Below are 27,959 nucleotides of genomic sequence, written 5' to 3'. Positions count from 1 at the left end.
TGTAAATTACAACTTTTATTTACCACATTTTATATTAGAAAATATAATATGTTCACTGGAAGCCTTAAGCCTTTAACAAATATTGTATGAAAAAGCTTTATTCCATTTTCATATACATAAAAGAATAAAAACAAAGCAAATGAACTTGAAGTGCACAACTTTACACCTTGGTACAAAATAGAAGTGCAGAACTTTACGACTTGGTACAAAATATATTCCTCATAACAGTATGCTATAATTAATCATATAAAGTACTGTATTTCATAAAAAATTAGTCTTCATGAAAGAGTTTTCTCATTTACAATATTACCATAGAAATTTATTCTGTTTTCATATAAGTCATTTAAGAAATTATTTACACGCTCTTTTCGTCCCCTGGCGTATGCATTAATTTGTTCCTGGGAAACTTTATCACCATACATTAAACGGCACCTCTCAATATCACTTTCATCAACAGCATGTTCTCTCTGAGATACTGTTTTCTTCCTTGCCTCAGCAAGTGTGTGGTAGTGGCGCTGATAATAAAATACTGCTCCAAATAAGTGCCATATTGTAAACTCTGGCCAAAGCACTTTAGTGAAGAAGAGACATGAAAAACCACTCTGCCAAAGTAAAAAATCAGATAACCTTACTTCTCCTGAAGTTCTTACAAGTAAATCAGGATCTCTTGAACCATGAGTATATAAGCAACGTTCTAAAAGCTCTTCAGAAATATCATTGGTTTCAATTTTCCTTTCCTTCACTCCTTCTTGTAAATCATTCATGGCAGAAGTTATTTCAGCTCTAGATGTGTAAGCTAATGCCAAATTAAGAAAACACTTGTCGTTGTGTCTTGTTGCCAATATTGCTTCTGCAGCAAGTTTTCTAATTACAGAAGGTAAAAGTGTCAAGTCTCCTAATACTCTAATGCAAACACCATGCTTAGCTAACTTATCTTTTTCCTCCAGCAGTTTTGCAAACTTCTCTGCTGCTAAATCCATAAGACCATTGACTTCATGTTTTGAACGCTTGAAGTTTTCAATACTGAATGCGTAGGCTGTAACTTCATTAATACCAAGGTCACGACACCAGCACAACATTTCTGTAAGTTTATGGAAACCTTGTTTGTGTCCAGTCAGGGTATCTTTTTGTTCTTTACGGGCAAATCTTCGGTTCCCATCCATAATGACAGCTAAATGACGTGGTATTGGTCCAACCTTCAAAACACGAATAGCAGCCCATTCTGCCCATGTTCGATGCTGCTCAATAATCCACGTCATTTTCTCTAATTTTCCTGAAGAGAAAAGTTATTTTAGGCCAAAAATACCAAAAAGCCAAAGGACATACCAGTATTTACAGTAGCTGCTAAACCTGATTAGTTACGAGATATAGCTCAAAACTCAAATATCAAAATTAAATATTGCATCACGACAATATTATACCATAGCAGTCCCTGGGTTACGACAGGCTCGGCTTACGACGTTCCAAGCTGATGATGCTCTTCAAATATATTCATCAAAAATTATTTCCTGGGTTACAACATATGTTCGGGTTTACGACACTGACGATCCTGATCCAACAGAAGAAATATGGCTCCAAAAGGGCAAGAATGGTAAAAATTTGGTTTTTTGATGAAAAACTCAATAAAAATGCAGTTTATGTCGTTTACAAAACACCCAAATGATTAAAAGTAAGGTTTTCTTACAAATTTTGGCGATATTTCGGGTTATGATGATTTTTGGCTTATGATGCGGCATCGGAACGGAAACCCCGTCGTAAACCAGGGACTGCTTGTATTAAACATTTTCATATCAGACATCTTAAAAAATAATTAATCTGTGGGACATATCTTTTCAATGTGATAAGAAAATGCATTTATGTAAAATTATGAATCTACTGGTTGTTTTTAACCTGTAGAACACAACCATGTTTGACTTCACCACCACCACTTCAGTCTGGTTAAATACAGTGCAGTGTGTCTAATTTTAAACATTTTCAAGGCTATCCCAACTTATGAGTTAAAAAAAACCCTTACCATTACTTAAGAACCTTTTCTTAGCATATTTAAAAAACTTTAAGGGAAATGAAATATTGCTTTCTACATAAACAGATGCCATAAATTATATGATGAAATGACTACATTGGAGGAACTTGACAGTAAACATATAAAAAAAAAAAAGAGGCAAAGAATGAAACATTCTACAGGTACTAGTACTTAGGACACAAAGGATAACAATGAACTGCACTAACAGAAAAAGTAGTACAGTGGAGTGCCATTGCTTACTGAAACCATTGGATAAGTAAAATCACTAGATGTCTGTCAGAAAATTAGTGTGGGAAAAAGAAACCAAAAATAATTATGGTACCCTAAGCAATGTGAAATTAAAGATGTACCAAACTTGGCTACAGTACTAATGTTTGTTTAAACAACACATAGACATTAAAATATTAAAAATTTTTAACAATTTGTATTTAATCTGACATACAAACCTGAGGTCTTTACATATGGAATTTAATTTCAGCACAAGCTGGAGTCAGCCATTTAACTTGAAAGAAGGTGGATATTGGTAGCTGGCTACCGATGGAAGGGGAGGAATCCCTCCCATCCAGATGGTATGCATTCACTTTACCTTTTGGCCTAGGAAGCAGAATGAGGGGCGGCTAGAGGTGGGCCATTTATGTACAGACCTCAGGTTTGTATGTCAGGAAAAATACAGATTACTTTATAAATGTGTCATTTGTTCCTACACGGTATACAACCCTCGGTCTTTACATATGAGAGACTTACTCCTTGGTGGGAGGATTCTGAGCAAACCTCTGAACTGAATGGTAGTTCGCTTAACCTGGGCCTCTTTCCTGGTCATGTAAGATCAAGGGAAGGAGATCCATGCCTCTGATCTGTTGAACATGTGTGATGTTCAACTACGTAGGATAACTGTGTAGGAAAAAATTAAACAGCTGGCTCCAGCTCACGCTGAAAGTAAATCCCATATGTAAAGTCTGAGGGTTTGTATAAGTGTAAGAACAAATTAAACTTCTTTGCATACATATGGAGTTTAGCAAGCTATGGTTGCTAGAAAAACTACACATCCTTTACTACTCAATTTCATATAACATTTGCTAATTTAAAGTTGAGCACTACTGTACAGTGGACCCCTGCCTATTCGCGGTTCCAGATTCGTGGCTTCACTTATTCGCAGTATTTCTCATAGAGAAATATTCACAAATTACTGTATTTTCATATAATTTTCTTGACTAAATGCACTTTTTATAAAACTATTAAAATATTCAGGTAAAAGCATTTTTCGAGGGTTTTTAGGTGTTTTGAACTATCAAAACAGGCAGTTATAAGCATTTGTGCAGATGAAGTGTCGCAGGACACTGCCTCCATCTTCGTCTTACCCTGCTCCTGTCAGGCGGTGGCGAATTAGAGACTTTGTCTCTTCCCTAGTAGGAAGTGTCTCAGACCTGTCGTATCTTCATCTTCGGACCACGGCTGTGCCTCTCCCCCTCCTGACATCCGTGTTTCTGACGTTGAGGATTTATGCAAATTGAGGAAGTGTGCGGTTGTTCCTCCCTCTGCCAATGTTCGTAGGAAGGATGATTTTGCTTGTTAAAAAGATTCATGCTGCTGTTCCCGTCCATGAAGAGGACTCTTCTGGTACATGTCTTCGTCCCCTTCACCTTCCTTCACCACATCATCCTTCACGTCCACGTTCTCCTAGGGATGTCAGGAGCTCACGTTCTGGGATTCAGCATTCCAGGAGCCCTGTTGTCCAGCCTAGACGTTCCTCTTGTTCTCCTAACGAGACCTGTAGCAGGCGTTCCTGCTCCTGCCTTCGTGAGGTTGGGCATGCTTGTGCGGAAGATCATGCCTGTGTTCCTGAGCACGGCTGTGCCTGTACAGAAGAACATGTCCATGTTACAGAGCATGGCCGTGCTCCCACTCCAGTTCCTTTGCAACCTTCTGGTAAGGAGCACTGTGTCAGCTTTACACATTCACGTGTAAGTTCTTATCTGTCTCCTTGTTCACATCCCTCCAGAGCAGATGATGTTCATCTTTCCAGGTCAGTGGCTAATACTGTAATCATTCAGTTACTCCCTCACGTCCGTGCGTCGATCCATGTCCGTCCACTGAGTTTTTGCGTGGTGTATCGGTCTCTCGTTCTGTCGAGAGGAATGCTGTTCAAGATAGGCTGGCCATCTCAGAAGATCTTCCTCACCTGTGCATCAAGGCAAGTGGGCCGTTTACTGTGCTTGGTGTCGTCAACGGGGTCTCTCTCCAATTGGAACTGCTGTTCAGCAGGTAGCAGACTTCCTTGTTTTTCTCCGCAGAGAGAAACAACTTTCTGTGTCTTCCATCACGGGCTACAGAGCTGCCTTGAGTGCAGTTTTACTTATAAAGGATGTCAATCTTTCTTCGTGGAAGATCTCAACACTTCTCAAGAGCTTTGAGCAGTCTTGTCCTCCAAAAGAGCTTAGAGCACCCAGTTGGGACCTGACTGGTACTGGGCAGCATCACCTGTGCTCCCTTTGAGCCTCTTATGTCGTGCATCAGATAGGAACCTGACTCTCAAGACGGTTTTCCTACTGGCCCTGGCCTCCTTGAAGTGAGTTGGTGAACTCCATGGCCCATCCTATGATGTCAAGCATACAAGGGGTTGGACGTCCGTAGCCTTCAAATTTGTCCTGGAATTCGTGGCTAAACCCAAAAACCCTCTTGTCATGATGACAGATTTGATTTCTTCTCCATTCCATCTCTTAATGACTTTGTTGAAAACGATTCGGACAAATTGCTCCTTTGCCCTGTCAGAGCACTACCCTGCTACCTGAAAAGGACTCGCCATCTCTGACCAGGGTGCCAAAGACTTTTCCTTAGCACTGACCAGAACAAGAAAGAAGTGTCCAAGAATACGATCTCCTTTTGGCTATGTGAGACTATCAGACAAGCCTATGGTTCAACTTCATGCTCCAATCCTAACACAGTGCATGGAAGAGCACATGATGTTAGGGGGCTGGGCCATTCTCTGGCATTCAGGAGGAACTTGTCTGTTCAAAGGATCTTGAGGGCTGGCACATGGCTTCGTCAGACCACCTTCACTTCCTTCTATCTGTGGGATGTTGCCCACAGGTCCCTGGACACTTTTCCTTGGGTCTGATGGTGGCTGCTCAACAGGTTAACTCATCCAGTGCCCCTAGCAGGACAGTTTTTATCTTACCTAAGACCTAAGATGATGGTATGAAAGTGAGAATGAATGAAATGGCTGGTTTCTTTCACTTTCCTTTCTTTTCTTTTCTACCCAGTGGGCGAAGAAATCATACCATCATGTGCTGGATCAGGTCTGATACACGTGAGACTATGGCCTTTTGTCTGAGTTTTGCTTATTCCTACACGAATATAAAACTTTGGCAAAAGCACAAATATAAAACTTTGGCAAAAGCAAGTCCCTCCTCTCTCTAGCAAGGGGAGAAGAGATTGATAGCAAACTATTGGTGGCTACAAAGGTTTTGTTATCTACAGATATAGTTCTTTAACCTCCTCCTACATTGTCTCGTCACACTGTACGAAATCCCAGAAGTTTGACTGTTAAGTAATCACTTATTTATTATGCCAGAGGCTTTGGTTCCCGTCCATAGGCTTCTATAAGCCAGGAAGAGTTACCAGGTGTGCTGAATCTCCAGTCAGTTCCAGACTTTCTTTACTCCCTCCAAAAGTGAGTCTATCCATAAGTTACAACCCAGGTTTGTTCCACATATGAACAAATATATTTTCATATTAAAATTAAGTTTCATGTATACTTATCAAGTAATTACATAGCTAATGTATCTATCTCACGTGGCAACTCTTTGGATTTCGCAGTAGTGCTTCTTTACTGTTTTACCTAGGTGACAGCCCTGCCCGCTACCGACAGCATTGCAGTACTCAATTTGTGCCCTTATGTCCATGACAGGAAAGGAGGGTGGGCTTTAATCTAGTAATTACTTGGTAAGTATATATGAAACTTAATTCTATTATGAAAATATCATTTTCATATAAGTAACTTACTAAGTAATTACATAGCTGAATCCCATACTGAATGGAGGTGGGACACATGGACATATTCTACTCCAAAACATTAAAGCATGTTAATGAATTTGAAATAGAAGAATCTGCCAGCACTGACTGCAATGCTTGTTGTTTCCTTACCTGGTAAGAGAGCTACTCCAGGTGGGTACTGCCTCTGGTTGGTACTCATCTCAACCTGTAGTGGTGTGGCTTTTGAGCCATGGGGCACCTCTACTTCAGTGAGAGCTTTGCAGCGAAGGATAGGACCAATGGCTAGCAAAGCATATGTAGGTGCCCTTGCCTTGGGTGCAGTACCAAGATTAAAAACCAGACAATGCTGTCACCTACTCTGAAAACACTTGATAAAAACTACAACCTATCTACTAAGACTGGTGGATACTCCAGGTAGCTTGTACCCCCAGGCTCCCCAAAACTCAAAAACTCTACTGTACACCAAGACGAAAAGATAGGAGAAAAAGAGTGCTTCCTATACTCCTCCACCTAATACCATGCCAGCCACTGATGATGGCCCAAGAGTACTGTAGCCATTAAACACAGTTTCCACATCTTTCAAATAATGAGGCAAAAATTGACCTGAATTTCCAGTAAGTCGAATGGATAATGGAAGACAAAGACATGTTATGTCTGAACGCCAATGAAGTAGACACTGCTCTGACGTCATGCGCTCCCACTTGAAAGTTTGGTAACAAATCCTCCTGGATCTGAGCGCGTGCTTCCTTAATTAAATCTCTCAGAAAGAATAATAAAGTGTCCTTTGAAAGATGAGACGGGTTCCTTACCGAACACCAAAGTTTGCCAGATGTACCCCTGATCTTTTCTGTCCTATGCAGGTAGTGTCTCAGCGCTCTGACTGGACATAGGACTCTCTCTTCTTCCTCTTGACCTAGAATATCCATTATGTTCTTAACTGTAAAAGAGTGAGGCCAGGGACTGGATGGGTCCTCATTCTTTGCTAGAAAACCAAGAGTGAAAGAACAAACCACATTCCCTTGAGAGAAAACCACTTTCTTGTCAATGGCTTGAAGTTCACTGATGCGTTTAGCTGCGGCTAATGCAAAGAGGAAGAGAGTCTTGTGAGTAAGGTTCCTAAGAGAAGCAGACTTAAGGGGCTCAAAAGATGGGCCCATCAAACATTTCAGGACCACATCTAGGTTCCAGGAGACTAAAGAATTGTCCTTATTCCGTTTCGCCATATCAAAGGACTTTAACAGGTCCTTGATAACAGAATTCGAAGAGAGATCTAGCCCTCATGTTTGAAGACTGAGCTAAGCATAGCCCGATAGCCTTTAATGGTAGAGGAAGCCAAGTTCCTACTATTCCTCAGAAAAAGGAGAAAATCCACAATCTGAGTTAGAGTGGTCTCAGAGGATGAGATTTTTGGTGCAGTGCTTCCACAGTTACTATATTCAGTCAGGTCAGTGTTCTTTGGTACCTTTGCTATGACTTCCAGTTTCCAGTCAACATGATATGTTTCCAAATTACATATTTTGCACAATAGTCAATTCAGTGTAAAGAGAGCTATTGTATTTTCAGCTAATATTGTTTGTACAGTAATTGCATCATAGTAGGCACTTTCCATCCCTAAGTTTCTTTGCTACTGATTCCAATAAAAAGCAATGAAGTTATTCATTTATACATTCAGGGTCTCAGCTTCTTGTATATCAATCAAATTCCCTTCATCTTTTTTTTTATTACATGATAAAAATGTTCCACCCAGTATTGTATTTCTTTTTATGTTGTATTACTGGATCATCCCTCCTTTTGACAGGTATTTTCATCTATCTGGTTTCACCATGGATATTTAATTAGTAATTCTGTGGGCTACCCTTACACCTGTGTTACTCTGATTATTTGGCTTTGTCAGAATCATCCACCTGTTTATCCATTCAACTGCACTTTCTCAAGTACTTAAGTTCTTTGCATTCTCCTTCTCCTCCCTCAAATTTTTCTTCCAGTACATTCAAATTTTGTCTATGCTTTACTGTAGGCCAGATCTCATCAAATATTCAAGATTTCCATCTTGTTAACACCACATCTGAGACGACTTTTCCTGTGGATTGACACATTCAAGATGATGGTTCAGTCTTCTTTTTGACTGGATGAGGTTTCTAGAACTGTGATCTGCGTAGTTCAACATTCAATTACGAAAGCCTCTCACTGTTCATTTTCAAGAACCCCTACTGTATAAAATCTAGATACTCTCTCAAATTTTTTGCTGGGTAATTTTAATTTCATTTTCACCATGGCGGAGACTAGGTGATCACTAGCTAAATCTGCACCTCTTTTGCTCCTTACATTACTCAGTGTTCTATTTCTCTTTTGATTAATTGCCATGTGACCTATTTGGTTTCTATAACTGCCATCTAGAGATGTCCATGTGTTGGAAAAAGTACCCTCAATTGCATTGGAATATGCAGTATAAAGACAAAGAAATTTCACCACAATTTTGTTTAGTCTTCCTTGCCTTTGACATACAACTTATCTGCATTGTTCCTGCAAATGTATCATATTTAAAATTTGTATTTTCCAAAATATTTATAAACCAGAGCCTTTTATGCGGGAGTATTCCTTAGCACAAGCAGGAAATAGTCAATAAAGCCTGATAATAAGGTGGCTGGCTGGTGGAAGGTTGGGGAAGGGCAAGTCCTCAAGCACTTTGTCCTTGTCATCAGGAGTTTCCCTTTGTCATCAGGGAGTATGTGGCATGGCTGAGGTGAGAGTATGATAACAGGCTCTGGTGTGTATACCTACAAAAATGAAGTTTTCATAATAAAACTAATATTGTAATACCTACCTGAACACCTGAATTAGCCCTTAATCCCACTAGCCTGAACAACCTCAATTACCAATCCCCCTATTGGGAATTTTAATAGCCAGCGTTGGTAACGCTGCAGGTAAAACCTTGTCACTGAGCTACCACAACAAATGGTTGGTAACGCTTACACAGGTGTGTGCCGACACGCCCCATTTTTCAGTCAATTGCTTTATTCAAGGTCAAGGTCAAATTGATGTGGGAAAGGAGGGTGGGAATCATTTAGGTGTTCAGGTAGGTATTACAATATTAGTTTTATTATGAAAGCTTCATATTGCAATACACTCCTGAACACCTGAATTAACCGATTAACAACATTTAGAGGAGGAGGGGATCAATTCTATTGCACGCCCCTTCTACCAACCTCACCTCAGAGATGGTAGCTTGCAATCTGTTCTGCATAGGCTATCTGTTTATTTCTACACTCACCATACAATCGATGTTTTTGGTGAAGAGACATACTGGAGGGTACTTTGATCGTCAGTTTTGTCTCTGTCTGTTAACCTCCCATGTGGCTATTCAAAGCCTCTCATGTATGGAGGAAGTAAAAGCAGTATGCAGAGCTGTCCCTCCGGGTAACCCGTCTGGGTTGAGGAAGGGTCAGGCGACCGACCAGCGACAGAGTATCTCGGCGTCGACGAAGCCTAACCTACTGAGCACCCCTTGGACTCTCGTAGGAAAACTATCTGAGACTACGATAGCTAAGGAAAACGTACTAACCTAATTCCCTGTGATTATGCTATCACTGTTGCCTAATAAGGATTCTTCTATCTGGTTAACCTACAAACCAATGGACTAAAGGAATATCCTGCATGTTAAACAGAACACACCTAGATAATAGAGTTAGTCGTAATAACGGACTAAGAGAATACTCCCTCGGTTAAAATGAACACACCCAATATGATAGAGTTAGCCGCTACAAACAGACTAAGCGAATACCCCTCCAACAAGGCGAACTGAACATCTCTTAAATAAAAGGAAGTAAATACTGAGATGGATTTCCAAGTAGCCGCTTCCAGAATAGAAGATACTGAATAATTCCTTAGAAAGGAAGATGAAGTGGCAATACTTCAAATGCTGTGTGCTCGGGGTAATACAGAGCTTGAAGATGATGGAGAAGAAGAAGACGACGACCCCGGAGAGGCTTGGGAAATTACCTCCCTCAGAAAGTAACTGATCGCGTTCTTTGACAAATAAACTTTCAATGCTCGCACTGGGCATCTATACATCTCCGCTGGGTTGCCAGCAACAAACTCTTGCAGAGAAAGAACTCTGAACGAACGGGGAAGAGGGTTAACTTCCGACTCTGTCTCCACCACAAATTCCGGTAGAAAAAGACAAATGCATATCATTTCCTGTATAAGAGACCAACCTAGAAATCGCCTGAAGCTCACCTACCCTTTTCACTGTAGCTAAGGCCGTAAGAAAAGCACCTTCTTAGTCAACTGCCTCAAAGTTAGGGCTTCAATGAGTACAAAGGCAGGGGAACACAGAAAATGAAGTACTTCCGACGAATCCCACGGAGGAGCCCGATTCGGCAAAACAGGACGTTCAATCTTAAAAGAACGCAATAAATCATGGATGATTTTGCTAGTAGAAATCTCACGGAGATGGAAGCTAAATGTACTGCTAAGCATTGAGCAGTAGCCAGTAACAGCCGAATACGAAAGTCCCTTGACTTTTCTAAGGAATAACAGAAATTCAGCTAATTTCTAAGGAATAACAGAAATTCAGCTATCTTAGCAATGGAAGGTCTAGAGATGGAGTGACCTTCCTTACGACACCAACTAATATACACTGTCCATCTAACTTGGTAAAGTTTGTGAGTTGACTTTCTCAAGCTGAAAGAAAGCTGTCTAGCCACAGCTTTAGAGAGTCCAGTTTGTCTAGCTGCTTGCTCAATAGTCGCCATGCAACTAGGTTCAACACTTGTAAAAGTTTGGGTGGTAATGATGGAAATGCGGTTGTCTGAGAAGATCTTTCCGCATGGGTAAGAACATCGGAACTTCCATGAGGAGCTCTAGGAGTTTCGGAAACCAAGGACATTGGGGCCAGCAAGGAGCTATTAAGGTCATATACGTCTTGAAACTTTCCCGCAATTTCCTGATTACTTGATGAATGAGCCCAAATGGAGGAAAGGCATACAGCATACCTGCATTCTATTCCAATTCTGTAGCATCACATCGGGCCTATCGACATGGAGTCCGCCACTGGTGAAAAGTACACTGGAAAACGATGGTTCAATCTTGTCGTGAATAAATCTACGGTTGCCTGTCATTTCTGGAAAACCTGACCTACTATGTCCTGAGCCAAAGTCCACTCTCCCCCCCAATACCTGATGAGAGCGACTTAACAAATCGGCCAGCACATTGAGACTCTCCGATACGAATTGAGGAAGAAGAGAAACCTTTTCTTTGCAGCATCTCAGGACTCTCTGAGCTACAATATTGAGATCTGTCGATCTCGTGCCTCCCGATTTCTTCAGACATGACACTGCAGTTACGTTGTCACAAAACAGAGCCACTACTGTACTCTGTTGTGCACAAGATCTGAAAAACACCTGAAGGCCTCTTCTACCGTCCTGAGTTCCCAAAGATTGGTTGATTCCTCTCATTCCTGATCCCCCCAAAGGCCCGAAGCCTGGGTTTCCCCTCCAAGGTTGCTCCCCAACCTTGATCTGAGGCATCTATGTAAAGATGAACGTCAGGAAGAGGGGAGTCAATAGACCTCCCGGGTGTCAGATTCCCTTCTTCTGACCACCACAGAAGATCCGACAGGCAAGAATCGTTCCAGACTATGAACGCGTTCTCGTTGCGGAAGTCCCAGCGATTCCTGAGACATACCTGAAGACAGTGCATCCCCAGACGAGACCCTGGAATTAAGAGAGATAGAGAAGACATTCTCTCTAAGAGGCTTCTCCAAGCTGATACTGGCTGTTCCCTGCTGGACAGGAACACCTCTACCTGTTGTAGGACACTTGTATCCTCTCCCGGGTTGAGAAAACCCTCAAAGGAAGAGAGAGAATCCTCATCCCTAAATAAGTCATGGACTGAGTTGGTACTAAGCGCTCTTGGCAAGGTTTAGTCAATTCTAATACCCTGCAGTTTTAAAAGAAGTCCTCACCCTTACTATCTCCTCCAGAGAGGAGGCAAGGATCAGCCAATCGTCCAGAAGTCTCAACATCCTGTATCCCCGACGATGCATAATTGTCGACACAGGAGACATGACCCTCATATACACCTGTGGTGATGTGGTCAGCCCGAAGGGGAGAACTTTGAACTGGAAGGTGGCGGCGGAAGACACGAAACTGAGGTACCTCCGAGAATCCTGATGAACAGGAATCTGGAGGTATGCGTCATCTAGATCCACCGAGACCATCCAGTCCCCCCTCCTGACTGACCGCAGCACTGACTGTGCAGTCTCCATACGAAACTTCACCATCACCACCCGACGGTTGAGGCTTGAAAGGTCTATAATGGGCCTCCACGCACCTCCGGCTTTTGCTGCGATGAAGACTCTGCTGTAGAAGCCTGGAGGAGAGAGAGAAGCTGGTACCAATGCCCCTCTCCAACAGGGACTGAATCTCATACGCTAGAGCCATCCCCTGATGGAAGACGGGGAATAACTCAGAAGGTTGACAGGAGGACAGAGGAGGAAGGAATGGAAAGAATTCGATAGCCCAACCTCAGGACCTCTACAACCCAATCCTCTGCCCCCAACTCCTTCCAAACTTGATAAAACGGAGCAAGACAACCTCCCACCGGAACGGACGAGGGACATATCTCCTACTTGATAAAATCCCGTGACGACAATGGTCTAGAAGCAGACACCAATGCCGCCTTGTTTGCAATACGCACCCTCTTGGGTGTTCTAGGGGGAGACTTCAAAGATGTTCTCTTGGAAGGAGAAGACTTGCGAACACCTTTGGGGGAACGAGAACCCTGGGCTGCTACCCTGCTGTGATTCAACGGCTGAATTGGTGGTGACAAAATTTACCATACTAGCCACATCTTCCTCCCTGAACAAGGAATTGGCTAAAGCTAAAGGAGCTCTAAGGAGAACCCCCTTATGGACGTCCAGATAATGCGGGGGAAGATGACTAAGATAGAAATCCTGCCTCTTCTTACAAAAGTCGTCGACAAAGCCAAGGCATTAGCCAGATGAGCCAGACCCATTGATACCGAAGTTATTAAACTGTCAAACAGTCCCGGATCCAAAGGGATATATCTGTCATTCTTTACGAAACCCAGTAACCCTGACAACATCCACAAAGAGTGCGAAAGAGCCTCGGTCTGATTATGTAACATGTCTTCTAGAGCCGCTGCTTCCCTAAGGGAAATCCCTACAAGGCAAGATGATGCCGGAGACCTAGATAGGATTGCCTCAACAGATTCGCTGAGTGGCAACCTGACACCTGCCGAAGGATTACCACGAGCTGAATAGATCGCCTTCTGAGGGGAAAGAAGAGCAATGTTCTGCCTATCAGATGTCACCACCGAAGCCAGACAACCGTCCGCCTCCTCCAAGGCCTGCCAAACCCAATCAAACCAAACCAGTCCGCATGAAAAGGGAACAGGAGTTGGCTTAGTGGCATAGAACGACTCGAATAGAGACTGATTTGATGCATGCGGTTGGTCCGGAGCTCTTGCTTGAGGGTACAAGGCAGTGACGTACTCAAGCACACGACTGTAGTCCTTACTACTGGAAAGAGGACATTCTGAATCCTCCGGAATTTCCTGAGCCTCCGGATGAAAATCCAGTTCAGCCATGTCCGAACGGTCCAAGACAGACAAAGGAGGAGGAGCTGAACAGCACCCAGACAATGACGAAGAATCGACAAACAGACTGCCAAATCCTGAATGCTGCATACCTAAACCTAACCCGGTACCCAAATTGTTGATTCCACGGGGAGGAAGAGAGGAAGGAGCCGACAAACCCGGAACCGTTCCCACATTGCTACCAAAGGGGAGCCGAGTGAGAGCAGCTGAACCCGAGTTACTAAACCCTGTGGGAGGATACGTAAGTGAAAACGCTTGCGGAGGGACAGAAGAAGAAGAAGGGAGAATGAAAGAGGTAGGAGTTACCAACAAAGCTTCCGCAGCGGAAAAAGAGGGTGATGAAAACCTCGGACCAATCGGAGATGGTACCGCAAGCCCAGTCAAAGCTGCGGATTGCAAACCCAAACTAGAAGTGACCGGCAAACTCTGGGAAATACCCGGAATACCTGATGCTTGAAGCGGAAGCAAGGGGTTGTGCATACCCGAAGCAGTTGAACCTGAAGCACCTGGGGCCAAATTTTGCCGAAGCAGAGTTCTCACCTGACCGGAAGATCCTCCTACCAAAGAAGGCTGGACTGAGGAAGGGAAGGGGGAAGACAGAGGAATGGCATACAAAGAAAAAGTTACCTGAGAAGAGGGGATGTCGGGGTTCATAGAAAGAGGGCAAGAAGATGCGGAAACCGCACGAAGGGCAGAAGAAGAAGGAGCCGAAGATGAGACTGAAAGGGGGGCAACAGAGAATATGGGCAAGGAAGGTGAAGCTACAGATAATCCAGAGGAAAAAGCAGAATCCTTAGAACGAAGGGACAGAAGGTAGACCGAATCCGCCCCTCCCTGATAATCCAGAAGCATGTCCAACATAAATTCCGGACACTCCTGAGTCACATATTCTCTAATGTTAGAAAACCCGTTCAACAAACAACCTCTCACCAAAAGTCTATCCTTTAGACAGACCCAACAAATCTGCATTATATTTTGCCACATCCCCAGACCGATCACGTGAACCACTCTTAGAAGCCGAAAGCAGCACACCCGAATCCGCTTTACTAGGTGGAGGCGACCTTGCACCAGATCGAAACAGAAGTGATGAAGGCAAAAATTTTGCTGGAGCACAAATTCCACTAGAAACCGAAACCCCAACAGGAGAACGACTCTGCACACCTGATGCCTTCTCCTCACTACCCAAACCCAACCTATCCGTCTTAGTTATACCTAGCTCTTGATTCTAACTAATGTTTTCAATACTGAATTTTTCAAGAACACTACAAGGGGTTGGAGGAGGGTCCTTCACTGCCTTCTCCGCACCGAGGGGGCCAGCAGAACCTACCCACTCGGAGGCTTGCAGTTCTCCATTACCCTCAGCACCCGTTAGGGCTGGTTCTGGTTCTGGAACAGACAGGGGAGCTGAAAAAGAAGCAAGATTAGACATCCTAACACTACTATTATCCTTGCTAGAAAATTGTAGGAAAAGACTAGCTACTAAATTTGTCAAGCTACTCGTAATCCTATCTTCTAACTGTTTAACGATCTCTGAGCTCGTTAAATCTGAAACTGAAGCCTGAGGTCCTTGAGGCAATGAAGAATCCGACCGCTGTTTGCCGCCCTTGCTAGCCAATGACTTGCGATGTCGAATGTAATCTTCCATCTGTTCTAACGTCCAATCTGAGCATTCCTCGCAACGTGTTTGTACATTACATTGAATCTTTCTACATGCCTGACAAATGGAGTGTCTATCATGTCTTATAGTACTCATCAGTCTCTTGCAAGACGAGCAGGAGTGATGGGTGCTAGCATCCACAGTTGTAGGGGCAGATGAAGTCAAGGTTGAAGGCGCGGTAGTGGCAGGAGAGGAGGAAGACTTGTCCATAATGATCAATCAAGTTTCAAGAACCAGTGAACTCAAATCCAAAGACATTCCACAACGAAATATCCAGAAAGGCTGAGAAATCCAATCAGAAGGTCGTTAATCCAGGGGAAGAGTCAGTAAATCCAAGCAGAAGGTCGTAATTCGGGAGAGAGGTCATTAAATCCAGTCCAGAAATCTCAAATACCAAAGAGGAGTCGAGCAATAGGATTAAATTTCGCCCTGCTGAAGGGAACAACCATTTAGCAGCGCGAACAGAAAGCAATTGACGAAAATGGGGCATGTTGGTACACACCTGTGTCAGTGTTACCAACCATTTGTTGTGGTAGCTCAGTGACAAGATTTTACCTGCAGCGTTGGTAATGCTGGCTGTTAAAATTCTCAATAGGGGGATTGGTAATTGAGGTCGTTCGGGCTAGTGGGATTAAGGGCTAATTCAGGTGTTCAGGGAGTGTATTGCAATAATACAGTACTATTAAAAGTTGTTTGCTCTTCCTTTTATGTAGAAGACTCACTTCTTAGTGGAAGGAAGGTCTCTTACCTGAATCTCCATGTACAATTCACAACTAGGGAGTAGTGCCATCAGTGCAACTCAAGATGTGCAATGTAAGCAGCACCCCTTCAGCCCCTAACTGCACCCAATTTTTATCCTTCTACTTAGCCTCCCTTCCACCTACCTTTCTCCAGGTCTTACTGCCTAACCTCTGCATTACTTCCAAGTTCAACAATGGGGTTTTCTCCCTGTTCCACATTTAGATCCTTGTGCTAATTATACTTTATTTCCTGGACAGCCTAAATTTCATAAAATCAAATCGGATCCATGCCTGATTAATCACTCCATGAACTAGATAGAAAGGGTGTTCTTGGATGTCACCCTCTTATGCCAGCTAGTACTAACAATGAGATGCTGACACCCTGGCTTAAAAGGTCAGGTTGGCCCTAGATTATACAGCAATCCTTTATCAGGCACTAAAGCATCTCATCCAGATCCCCACCAACATATCCTGAAAGGACAGAAATGAAACACTGCATATCTCATCAGAAACTTGAAAGTTTCTGAACTTTTCACCACAACTCACAAACATATAAGAACAAAAGGAATTCTCAATGCTCTTGAGTATCAGACAGGGCACAAAAGACTGTGAAACATAACAGCATGCTTCACTGAGGGTAAGGCTAGCCAAAAAACAGCTTGTTCTGAGGCCCCCCCCTCAAAGGCTCATATGGTCCGAGTTTAGGCTGTGGAGGAAAGTTACATATGCCTCCAAACACTAAAGTTACCTAGGTAGGGAAGAATGTCTGAAGTTTCTCATGTGCATGCCATGCAGTTGGAGGACTTAGCACACGGTAGAACAATAGTCTTTTACCACAGGGACTGAGAGGAAGCTTCTTGATGAAAGTGGTTGAAGAAGTCCACAATCTACTGTCAACAATCTGGTGATTACTACCTCCAACCAGAGAAACCCCATCTGCAACAGCAACTGCAGAATTTGGCCAACTTTCCCTTTTGCACATTGGCTGAGAACCTCTGGAGGCAGGCAGACATCTGTGCAGTCAAGCAAGAAAAGCCTCCTTTTTTGCACGAAATACTGGATAACCTCTAGCTTTGAAAGATGAGGGTCTGAATCAATTGATGATATTTTAGAACTTGTGGTTGAGAAGAGAAGAGTGGGTGCCTTGACCAGAAGAGCCAGGCAATTATATACCAGTTGGCATAGGTCCAACAAAAGGCCACCAGGATCATTTTGAGATGAGACCTGGCTAATTGGCTAATCAAACTGATTGGAGAAAAGGTACAGATGACTAGATTGTTTCAGTGGTGCTGGAAGGCATCCTAGAAGGCAGCATAGGAGTTTGTAATGGGAAAGCAGAATATCAGACACTTCCTGTTTAGCTGTGTGGCTAACAGGTTGATCACTGGTGTTCAACAAAGCTCAAATAGCCTCTCTGCCATAAGGCCAACAGTGCAACATCAAAGAAAATAGCTCACATGTGCATCTGCATCACCAACTGACAAAGATAAAGGGAGATAATCCCCCAACACTTTTTGTTGACATCTGCTTTGGTCAGGTTGTTGTTTATCAGTACTATAGTGGCCTAGCACATGATCCCAGAATGTATGCAGAATTAGAAGAGATGCACACACTTCAAAGATGTGCAGAGGAAGGATGTTCTCTACCCACACACTTGAAGTGGAAAGATTGCCTAGATGTACACCCCATCTCTCCTTTGATGCGTCTGAGAACAAAAGCATCTTTAGTAGTGTGGGTCATCCAGCCACCAAGCAAGTCCTTTTCACTTCTCGAGACAAGTGCACAAGGTGAAAGGGGGTTTTGCTTAAGGATTACCAATGCTGCTTCAGTTGTCACTGAACAAGGAGTTGGTGGAGGTACCTGTGAGGCACAAGCTTCTCTCAAAGACCGGTGACTGATGACAACCTGCCAAAGATAAGCTGGTTCTTCCTGTTGTGACAGAAGCTGCACTGTCACCTCCTGAGCTTGCTGTGTCTTGAGGCACAAGATCCAACTTTACCCAGCTTGATGCTATTGCCAAAAGGCAAGAAGGCAGTCTCTGTTCTGGAGCAGCTATGTCTCTAGGGATGCCAGAACCAGCCAGTCACTGAAATAACACAGATGTATCCTGTATGATCAGGCCCAAGCTTACACACGAACACCTGTGGGGCTGCTGTTAGTCTGAAGTATGGGGCTTTGAACTGGCGAACAGTCCTTTTGCAGACAAAGTGAAGGTATTTCCTAAAGGACTGATGGATGGGTATCTGAAAATACATATCCTTCGGGTCTATCAAAACTATAAATTTGCCCTCTTTATTGGAATCAAGCACAAACTCATTCAATGGGAAGAAGTTAATAACCTGTATCCAACCCCCAGTTGACTTCCTTACAAAGAAAACATTACCAAGAACACTTGACCATAAAAGCCCGGAGACTGGTCATCTACCACTTTCAGTGTATTCTTTTTCAGCATCATCCTCACTCTGCTAACAGGGTCATAGGTTTGGGATAGCCTGAAGGGCAGGCCAGAAATGGGATTGGTGTTTGAGAGGATAGGGTGGCAGCCCTTGAAAGGTAGTCTGTAATTGTCTGGAAAGACACTTGCCTATCCAGGGCTCCACTCTGTCACTGCCTTACCATCCAATGGCATGACAGGCATCCCCCTAATTGTGCTAGCTGGAGATGGAACAAAGGCAAAAGGGTTTGGAAGACTCCTGGCCTTTTCACAAAGATAACAACACCTAGGCTTCTTGTGTCAATGTTTAGAGGTCAGCCTTCATGATACCAAACAAAGAAGGTGAGGCTGTCTCCAAAGACTTAGCTATAGTGCACTTTGATCCCCTGGAGGGCTTGAAAGAGACTGCACAGTAATCAAGGTGTTCCAGCTCTTGGATTACCTCTTCTCCACTGCTGCTTCAACTTGAATCTCCAGAAAGAATAAAGAGGAACCCAAGACCAATTCCTTCCATAGAGCAAAACTACTCTCAGCTGAAACTTGTTGGGTGAGGAACATAGACATATGGTCGTCCCTTCTCAAGACAGAGTTTGCCCACAAGTTTGCATTCTTGTGTGAAAGAAAAGTCAATACATTTTCTCAAGTTGCCAACAACCTCCGAAACTTTCTCCTCTAATTTACAGATGAGACAACAAAGTTACCAAGTGTGTTCAGTTTAAGATCAAGCCACAATGCTGCCTGGATGGTGGCCAGGCCAAATGACTGCAGCGAGATGGAAATAACTTCTTGTAAGAATTTCACCAGGGGGCGATCATTTATCAGTCCACAGACACGAGTTAACTTAGGAACAGTCTACATCCTCTGGTATATAGCCTCTTCTGGTGTACCAACAGCACAGGAAACAGCTTCTTGATCAGGTTGACAACAGGGAACTTTCTAATCCACAGAACAGACTATTAATCTGATCTAAGACACCACCAGCAAGTTGCAAGAGCAGCAGTTGGAGTGTTAATCTCTCCTCTGGAGTGCAGCCCAGAATGCACTCTACTGATGAAATTGGGCTAGGTTAAGAGCATGGCTGCTTCCCCAAGACCATTGTGCTTACAAATGAACCTAATGAATATCTGAAAATGTACTTCCAACTTGGCCTGAAGGGCTTCTGAAGAAGAAGGTCCCTCAATTTGTAACAGATCCCCTGAAGCACAATTTGGATCCTCTCCCTAAAGAGAGGCCAATACACCAATATGCCCTGGTATGCGCTGTTGAGATCGTGACATGATTAACAGCACTAAGTTTGCCTCATGAATGGAGTGTGTATACTCCAAAGTTGGTCAGCCCTCCTTTAGAAATCCCTTAATCACCTAAAGCCTGAAGTAGTAAAGGCTACAAGTAAACACCCACATGTGCTGCCCTCATGCATGTGCAAGTTGGGAGCCTTGGACAAACCAAGAACACCCCAAGTGTCTACACAATCATTTGCTGATGGGTCGTCATGATACTCAACACAATCGTACAGTGGTGGCCAGTAATGCATAATCCTTCTCTGTACAGGAGATCTGGGGATCGTGCATGTGCGGAGCGAGAAAGTAACTCTGTGTACCACAACTGAAGTATGAAGAGCAGCAGCGTAAGGTAGTACTTTTGATTTCAAGGAAATCAAAAGTGAACAGGAAGAGAGTCTAGGGCAGCTGTTGTATCTTGGAAATAACAGGAAAACACTGATTTGCGAACATACTCAGAGAACCTTGTGTAAACCCAACTTACAGCATGTAGTCTTGAGGGCCAGTTCCCTGTATATAGTTTCTTTCATGGAGTCCTGTGGCACCTAAGATAGACTACAGAGAACAAGAAACATCCCATGTAAGGATGTAGGGGTCACTTGGTCCCTAAAACCTGCCCCTTGACTGAGCTGATCTGCCACCATATTCCCCCAGCTTGAATCTACCTGACTAACTGCTGAACAGGTTAGCAGCCCACCAACTCAAGCCCCTACAATGCCAGCTCACAAAGGAAATGGGAGACTGTTCCCGCTTACTAACATATGCCACCACAGTGGTGTTGCTCATCAACACCACTGAGTAGTCCATGAATGCTGAATGTTTGCAAGGTGGACACTGATGTGCATGAGACTGTCTGCAGTTCACACTCCATGAGCAGCATGGCTTGTAAGTGTGCAACACATCATTCCCTTGATGTGCTCAAGGAAAGATGCATATCCAGAGGGGACAAGTTCAACAGAACTCACAGCCTAGATACTTGTCATCCATCCACCACTCCAAATTACCCCTCACCTCCTGACTGTGTGGTGGAGGTTGTGTGAGGAGTTTTTGAAATTGGACCATGCTGCTTCAGGCACCACTGCAACAAATGTAGGTTGAGACAACAAGATGCACATGCTTCTACAGGAATAAGAAATTACCCAGAATGACCTGCCAAATCTGAGCTGGCTGTTCCTTTCTGGACAGGAACTGACCTACGACCCAGTAGAGTTTTCTGATAAAAGAACCTTTATAAAAACAACTTTCTCTGCTGCTGTATCTGTCAGCATACTTCAGTGTCACTTGCATGTTTGGATTGTAGATCTGACTTCCATCAATTCATCACATTCTCCAAATTTTGACCGATACAGGACACATTCTCATAAACTCTGACCTAGATTTGGTCACAATCAAACCTAAAGCACAAAAAGTGAATGCTAGTCTTAGCAACCCAAAATCAGTACGGTTGAGCATATACTATGGGTGTGTTACAGGAAACAATGATCAATCTGTCCGGAGAGTAGCAGGAACTTAACCCCTGATTATAATGACAAATACTGTACAGAGAATAGGCCTATACTGTACTATATGTAACAAATGAAGCTAGCTAGTAGTACTGATGAGTGTTTTGTCCCATTACACACTTACAACAAATGAAGCTAGTGTACTGATGAGTGTTTTGTGTCTCATTACATAATTATAACAAAAATATCCTGAAATCATAAAATAATGACTATGTATTAGCTAAGAATGTCCCTTGTTAGTAAGCTTAGATATAAGGACAGACATACACCAAGTTAAACCTTAATTAAATCTGATTGGATGTAAGTTATGTTCCAGCCCATTTCATTCCATCTGTCCACTCACAAATGTAAATTTTAGGTAGATGTGGCAATATGCATAGTTAGCTTGTGGCTGGCTGAATCAATGTTTCCAATATCATACGCTTGCTTTAATAAATATGCAAACATTTTCTTTGGTAATATATCTGAATGCCTTATGGATACAAAGAACCCTCACATTTGCTTATGTAAATAAGCATGCCAATTTATACTGATAATATAACAATACAAGCACAAGAATGACAAGCTTGCATCAGTCTACACAGATCAAACACAAATGAATGATGGGCTTTCAATAATTGTTTTATCTTATTCTAAGTAAATAAAAAGACATCTGGTTGTGCAATTGCGAATAACAGGTATTCTAATAATTTTCTGCAAGTAAATTACACGAATAGGGCAATATTTTAAATAGCATGAAATATTGTTGTCTATGAAGCTGTCTGAACAACATCATTGGCTGGATGGCAGGAAATTTTAGTTAATGCATGGCAATGGTATTGTCTCCTTTTCAGAATACTTTGTACAGTACTATTTTTATATAATTTTTTCTTGAGCACATGAATCATTTTAATAGCTCAGTGATCAGGGCAATTTCCGGAGTACTTTGCCTAATAACTTATCAAGCAAAAGTTTAAATATTCACTGAGTTTCCATCATCCTTTGTGTGTTTACATATGTATGGTATAAAAGGCTAGCCTAGATATATTTTTTATTTTAATGTAAGGCACTGGATGATACAGATTTAGTAAATAAAGGTTACAATACGAAAGTAATTTTGACTGACAAGAAATGAAAGTACAGTACGCTTAAAAGGAGGCCAGCAAATTCAAATATCTGGTGAATCAATACGTAGGCCTATTGTTTGCTTGTCAATGCTTCATGTTCTAATGGTCAACATCATTAAAGGTTATTTTTTAAGTTTATGGACATGGATATAACATTGTTATCATAAAAGAGTTATTTTTATGTTCATGGAATGAAACTGTACATAAAGTTTGAATGATAAGGAAATCTTGTGATCTGAACAATTTGTGGGCATAGGTCTACATGTAACCAGGGCTATAACTGAGATAAAATATGATTATTGAAAGACCATCTTTTGTTTTTGTTTGATATAAGTGGACTGTTTGATATGAGTTCACCTTTCTTGTGCTTGTTAAGGTACATTATCAATACAAATCTGCCTACTTATGATTTACTTTAGGTGTGAAGGTTCTTTTATTTACATATAATTATGTAAATATATTACTGAAGAAAAAAAGTTTTAATATTCATTACAATAAGCCAGCGATATAGGAAATGTCGGTTTTCAGCCATCACGTGCTACACATGCACGTGCCATATCATTATCCGTGGGTGGACAGACGAGTTGAAACCAACTATTGCAAGCAAACTAGAAAAACTCTTATTCCTACATTCTTGGGTTGGTTTCTTGTACTTGTATGTTTGGAAAAATTGCTACTTTGTGGGTCATGATAAACTGGGAATATCTTAAGATTAGCTCATCTCTCAGACATAAAACTTAATAAATACAAGAAATGTATACTGTATTCAGTAATATTTGTTGATATAACAAATCAACAAATATTACCAAAGATCAATATTTACATCTTATTATAACAACTATTTCCTATCATCTGTATTGTGTGTACCTGAATGACACCATCCAAACCCACCCATCCCATTACTATATCAACAATGCTCTTCCAAGTTTTATTAACCATTGTTACATCCTTGTAGAGAAGCAATTTTGGGTCATACAGCCACTCTTGTTGGTGCACAAGTTCAATTTTCCTCTACGCATTTCCTAGGAGCGAAGCCCACGTGTATAGAAACACTGAAGTAGACACTGGGATGTAGTGGCCCCACAAAGGTATGTATTACCATGCAGTTGCATTTTCAGTTGCTACATGGAGCAATTGACACTTACTGCAAATGCTGCCATAACCACAACCATGCCTGTAGAAACAACAGTACATTTTCATATGTTCTATTTTTGCTGCAAATGCAATTGCAATGCAACTGGAAATACGATGCTGGAATCCTAGCCTCAAGTCATGTGGACAGCTTGGCATAGGAATGCAAAGGATGATTGGGCCTTGTTCAGCAGTTTAATTCACTATGTCAAACTGTGTTGCAGAAATAGTCAAGGGGAACCTGTTTGTCCCTTTAGAGACTGGGTAAAAAAGGGTGGGCTGGTAGCAATATCATCATCCAGGAATGAATGGTACAGCGCTCATCCCTCCCTACTTGTCATCAGAGTAGGAGAGATCACATCTTGTGATCTTGTGATCTAAGTATTGAGATAGGTACTCGGTCATGTAGCTTTCCTGCAACTGCAAGTCTAGCATGAACATGGATTTGGCTGTCCAAACGTTGGGAAGAGCACAAAGGGTGGGAAGAGACCTGGAATCAAAGATATTTCTTCACCAGCCTAGCCAAAATTATGCACCTTAGGCAAAAAGCAAACTTGTTAAAAAGGAGCTGAGAAAACTACAGTGAATGAGAAACCATTGCAGGGATAAGAGGAACATCCAAAGGCTAGTGCTGTTTTCATGTAGAAAGAATAAGTCAAGTCAGTCAGGTTCTTGTCCCTGATATCTACAACCAAAAGTTGCTGAAAGGGGGCTAGGAGTAACTCCATGTCTTATATATTAAATAGAGTAGAAACTATGTCTTCCTCTCACAAAAGGCTGGAAACTTTGTTTACATGGCACATAGTCAGAAGGGGAGGTGCCAAGCTTGATTTTTAGATGGCCAGTGCTCAGACATGAAGCGGTAAGGGTACTGCTATGTAACATATATGGCAGAATTCCAGTTGTTCCATTGGGACCTTCTCAGAAATGGGGCTAAGAACCCCCTCAAATTTCACAGAGAGGGAATGAGGTGTGGTAGTTGTCATTAACTGGAATCAACTCCAAGGGAAGAAAGTCTGACATACACGTAGCACTGAAAACACACGCCCATGCACAAAAGGGCAGCTTCCATAGAGACTGTACAACAAGGAGGGAACCAACTACACCTTTGTTTCAAGTCTTGCCACAAACTGGTCACAAACTTTTTGACTAACCAACAGCTCTTCCTGATAATTGGAACTAATGAACAGAACAAAGAGCTAAGCCTCTTCTTCTACAGAAGCCTGCCTTCCACCAAGAAGAAAGGAGAGAGAAGGAAGGGCAGAGCAAGAACCTGTCCATCTCTGAAGATCATCCACTAACATCTAATTATTACTATAATATCAAACCAGTCTTGCTATAAAGACGATGTTAATAAACTGTACAATTGCATCATAATGCAGTAAAATTGAAGTTTAATACATGTTGCCACTACAGAAACAAAAATAACTAAAACCTTTGTTCTACCATTCCTGACATACTGAGAAAAAAAAAAAAAAATAGTTATTATAATGTCAAGTTCCACAACACAGACATGAACCAAGACCGCACAGAAAAATTAAGACATCTTGACTCTACTATGGTTGAAGAGAAAGTGACAGGTCACTGGAAAGTGACTGGGTGGTACCCTGCAGCTTACCTGCTTGCCACCAATTAAATATTTTGTTATCAAGCCTCAACAGATGTTTCCAGATTGCCCTGGGAATACTACTATATAAAACGTTCTGCTTTATATTCCCTTATGAGCAAATGATATTCAACCTCCAGGTTAGCCCCTAGGTAAGGAACTGGTACCCTAGATTAGATTATCAAAAGTAAAGTTGGGATGCATCCCTGTACCTTTGTCTATGATTCATTTGTATCTTTCTCTATGATTCACAACATTAGATTACATCCCAGCTGGGTAAGGACCCAACACCCAGAGGTATATTAGGTTAAATAACGATAAGGTTAAGGTGCATCCCTGTATCTTACTGTAGATTATCCCCCAAGCCAGGTAAGGATACAGCATTTTACGTCAGATTAGGTCTGGGAAAGTACGGTTATGATTCATCCCCGTATTTTACTCTATGACTTACTGCATTATGTTATCCCCTGCCAAGGTACCTAGATTAGGTTAGAGAATGTTAAGTTGAGAAGCATCCCTGTATCTTGCTCTATGACTTACACAAAACTACCCTAACCCTCTGGGACTCTAGGTTAGGTTGGGTTATGGATAGGTAGGATGCATCCTTCTAATTTACTGTGACGTAAAGCACTCATGTTGGGCCCCAACCCCAGTACGAATGTAGAACCTTAGGTGATGTTAAGGATAGTAAGATTATAATGCATCCCAGTATCTTTTTCATGACTTGAAATGCTCTAGATCAACCCCCGCCAGGTTAGGAACCAGCATTCTGTATCCCCACCCAGGTAGGAACCTGACACCCTAGGTTATGTTAGATTAGTTTAGGAAAGGTAAGGTTAGGATACATCTCTGTATTTTATACTACCACTTTGATGTTCTAAACTGCCCACACCAACCCAGGTATTCACCTCACGCTCTAAGTTAAATTAGTTTACTGAAGGCATGGTTAGGATGCATATTGGTAACTGACCTAGTGACCTGGGAGTCCTTGAGTGTGTTTTGTGACTAACACTGATTAAGGAAATGAAAAACATATTTTTATGACTAAGAAATAATGAATCTACAACACAGGCCTACATGGTTCGTGTATTTGGAAGGGAGAAGTGCAGCATCAAGGTATTAACTAACCTGTTTTTTTTTTTTATTAAACAACTGCATCCCCAGCCTCCAATAAGGTCCCCAATAAACCCTTGTCAGAAATGTAGGCTACAGGGTTTGACTAAGCCGACACAAAAAAGGGTGATTTGCAACAACAATAGCTTAATGATTGAATGATGAGACAGCCTATGCTGTGGACAAGATGTTACAGTTTACTTTAAACCAATATCAAATTTTGGGCTTGAAAATGTAATTTTTTATATTTTAATGTGTGCTTTGAACACTTCTGACATTTTTGTTCGCTAACGACCCAACCACCCAAACAATATCGTGCTAGGGTAAAGCCCTGGTATCCTAGCTTAGGTTGGGTTAGGTGTGATTGGTTAGGTCAGTTGCAAACAAAAACATCAGGTACATTCAAATACACATTAAAACTTATGACTAAACTGAAGACTAATATTGCGGCCTAGGCCCCACCAGTCACCAACTGGATTATTTACTGTCTTTTCGTTTTGTTTTTGTTTATGCTTGTGTGTTATATTTGTGTCTGTGATATTTACGGTCTTTTGTTTATGTTTTTACTGTCATCCCCAAGGGGTTGGTACTAGACACAGCACCCATTTTGCACTTAAACAGGTAGGTAATGAACCAGAGGGGCGCTGTAGTAGTTTTCAGTTTTACCAAATTATATTTACAGGTCCAAAGTGTGACAATGCTTATAGTAAAATTCTACCAAAAAGTCATGGGAAGGGCCTAATCCAAAATCAGCCTGCACTGAATACTTGTCTCAATTTACCTACTGTGAAATAGGCTCGATAGGTTGAATTGAACTGAATACAGAATTTAGGCCAAAGGCCAAGTACTAGGACCTATGAGGTCATTCAGTGCTGAAACTGAAATTGACAGTAAAAGGTTTGAAAGGTGTAACAGGAGAGGAAGCTTCGCAGTTTCACTATGAATTAATTGTCAGGAGAAGGTGGAATGTAAGACGGAAGAAAGGGACTAATATGAAAGGTGGGCCTACAGTAAAACGAACGAAAGGATCCGAAGGTACGCTGCAAAGAGCCTTAAGTAATGCCTAAAGTGCACCCCATGAGGTGCACTGACGGCACTAACCCCTTCAGGGATATGGGGTAGTTAGGGCTAGCCTTAAATATGGGGAACAAATATTAGCCTAGGCTAACTTGCGGGGAAGGTTGATTTGAGGTTAGAAATCACTATCAGATTTAGGGCAACGTACTTTGAGGTGATATATCTCACAATCCTTACCAAAAAATTATAAACCATGTAGTTACATCACTCAGTTTCAGTGAACTTGGGATCCTTCGCCAGGTGTTGGGGAGACATGAGGAAATCAAGTTGACATTTCACAACTCAGCTGACTAGGCTGACGTAACCTGCCCTTTTTGAGTAATGTTTCACAACATTGAAGGCGTAACTCTGGGACTTGACATGTTCAGTTGACAGCATTTTGTTCAAACTCGCTTAAACGTATTCGTGTAATTATCAGTATAATTTTTACGTTAATCTGACATAGTTAGATGAGAGGTAATACTACAAAATCTGTCCGTACGAAAGTACGATAATGTGTTTTTTTTTTATAAAGAAGCTTATCGAAGTATAAGCTTAATGTTTGATAACAGGTATGTCCTAATATAGTTTAATCACAAAAAATAGATACAATGATGTTTAACGGTATAGAAAGTGTCACAGAAGTAAATATATGATTTGTAAAGTTGAGAGAATTGTATTATATAGCAACTCCACAT

The 27,959-nt window shown here is 42.0% G+C and overlaps 1 protein-coding gene across 1 annotated transcript; it reads right to left on the bottom strand.

Annotated features, from left to right (window-relative positions):
• On the bottom strand, positions 1–27,783 carry Dhdds (Dehydrodolichyl diphosphate synthase subunit). Its single transcript, XM_067133579.1, has 2 exons — positions 27,460–27,783; positions 1–1,273 (listed from the first exon to the last, which is right to left on the bottom strand). The coding sequence occupies exon 2, from the start codon at positions 1,257–1,259 to the stop codon at positions 279–281; it is 981 nt and encodes a 326-aa protein (XP_066989680.1). The 5' UTR covers positions 1,260–1,273; positions 27,460–27,783; the 3' UTR covers positions 1–278.
• Positions 27,784–27,959: the final 176 nt, after the last annotated feature.

Source organism: Macrobrachium rosenbergii, chromosome 3 (assembly GCF_040412425.1).
Source record: "Macrobrachium rosenbergii isolate ZJJX-2024 chromosome 3, ASM4041242v1, whole genome shotgun sequence".
NCBI lineage: Eukaryota > Metazoa > Arthropoda > Malacostraca > Decapoda > Palaemonidae > Macrobrachium > Macrobrachium rosenbergii.
The sequence above is the reverse complement of the archived record's forward strand: the minus strand, read 5'-3'. Positions and strand labels throughout refer to the sequence as shown.

Excerpts from the sequence above, each read along its gene's own strand:
- Dhdds (XM_067133579.1), bottom strand. The coding sequence starts at position 1,259 with ATGACGTGGATTATTGAGCAGCATCGAACATGGGCAGAATGGGCTGCT.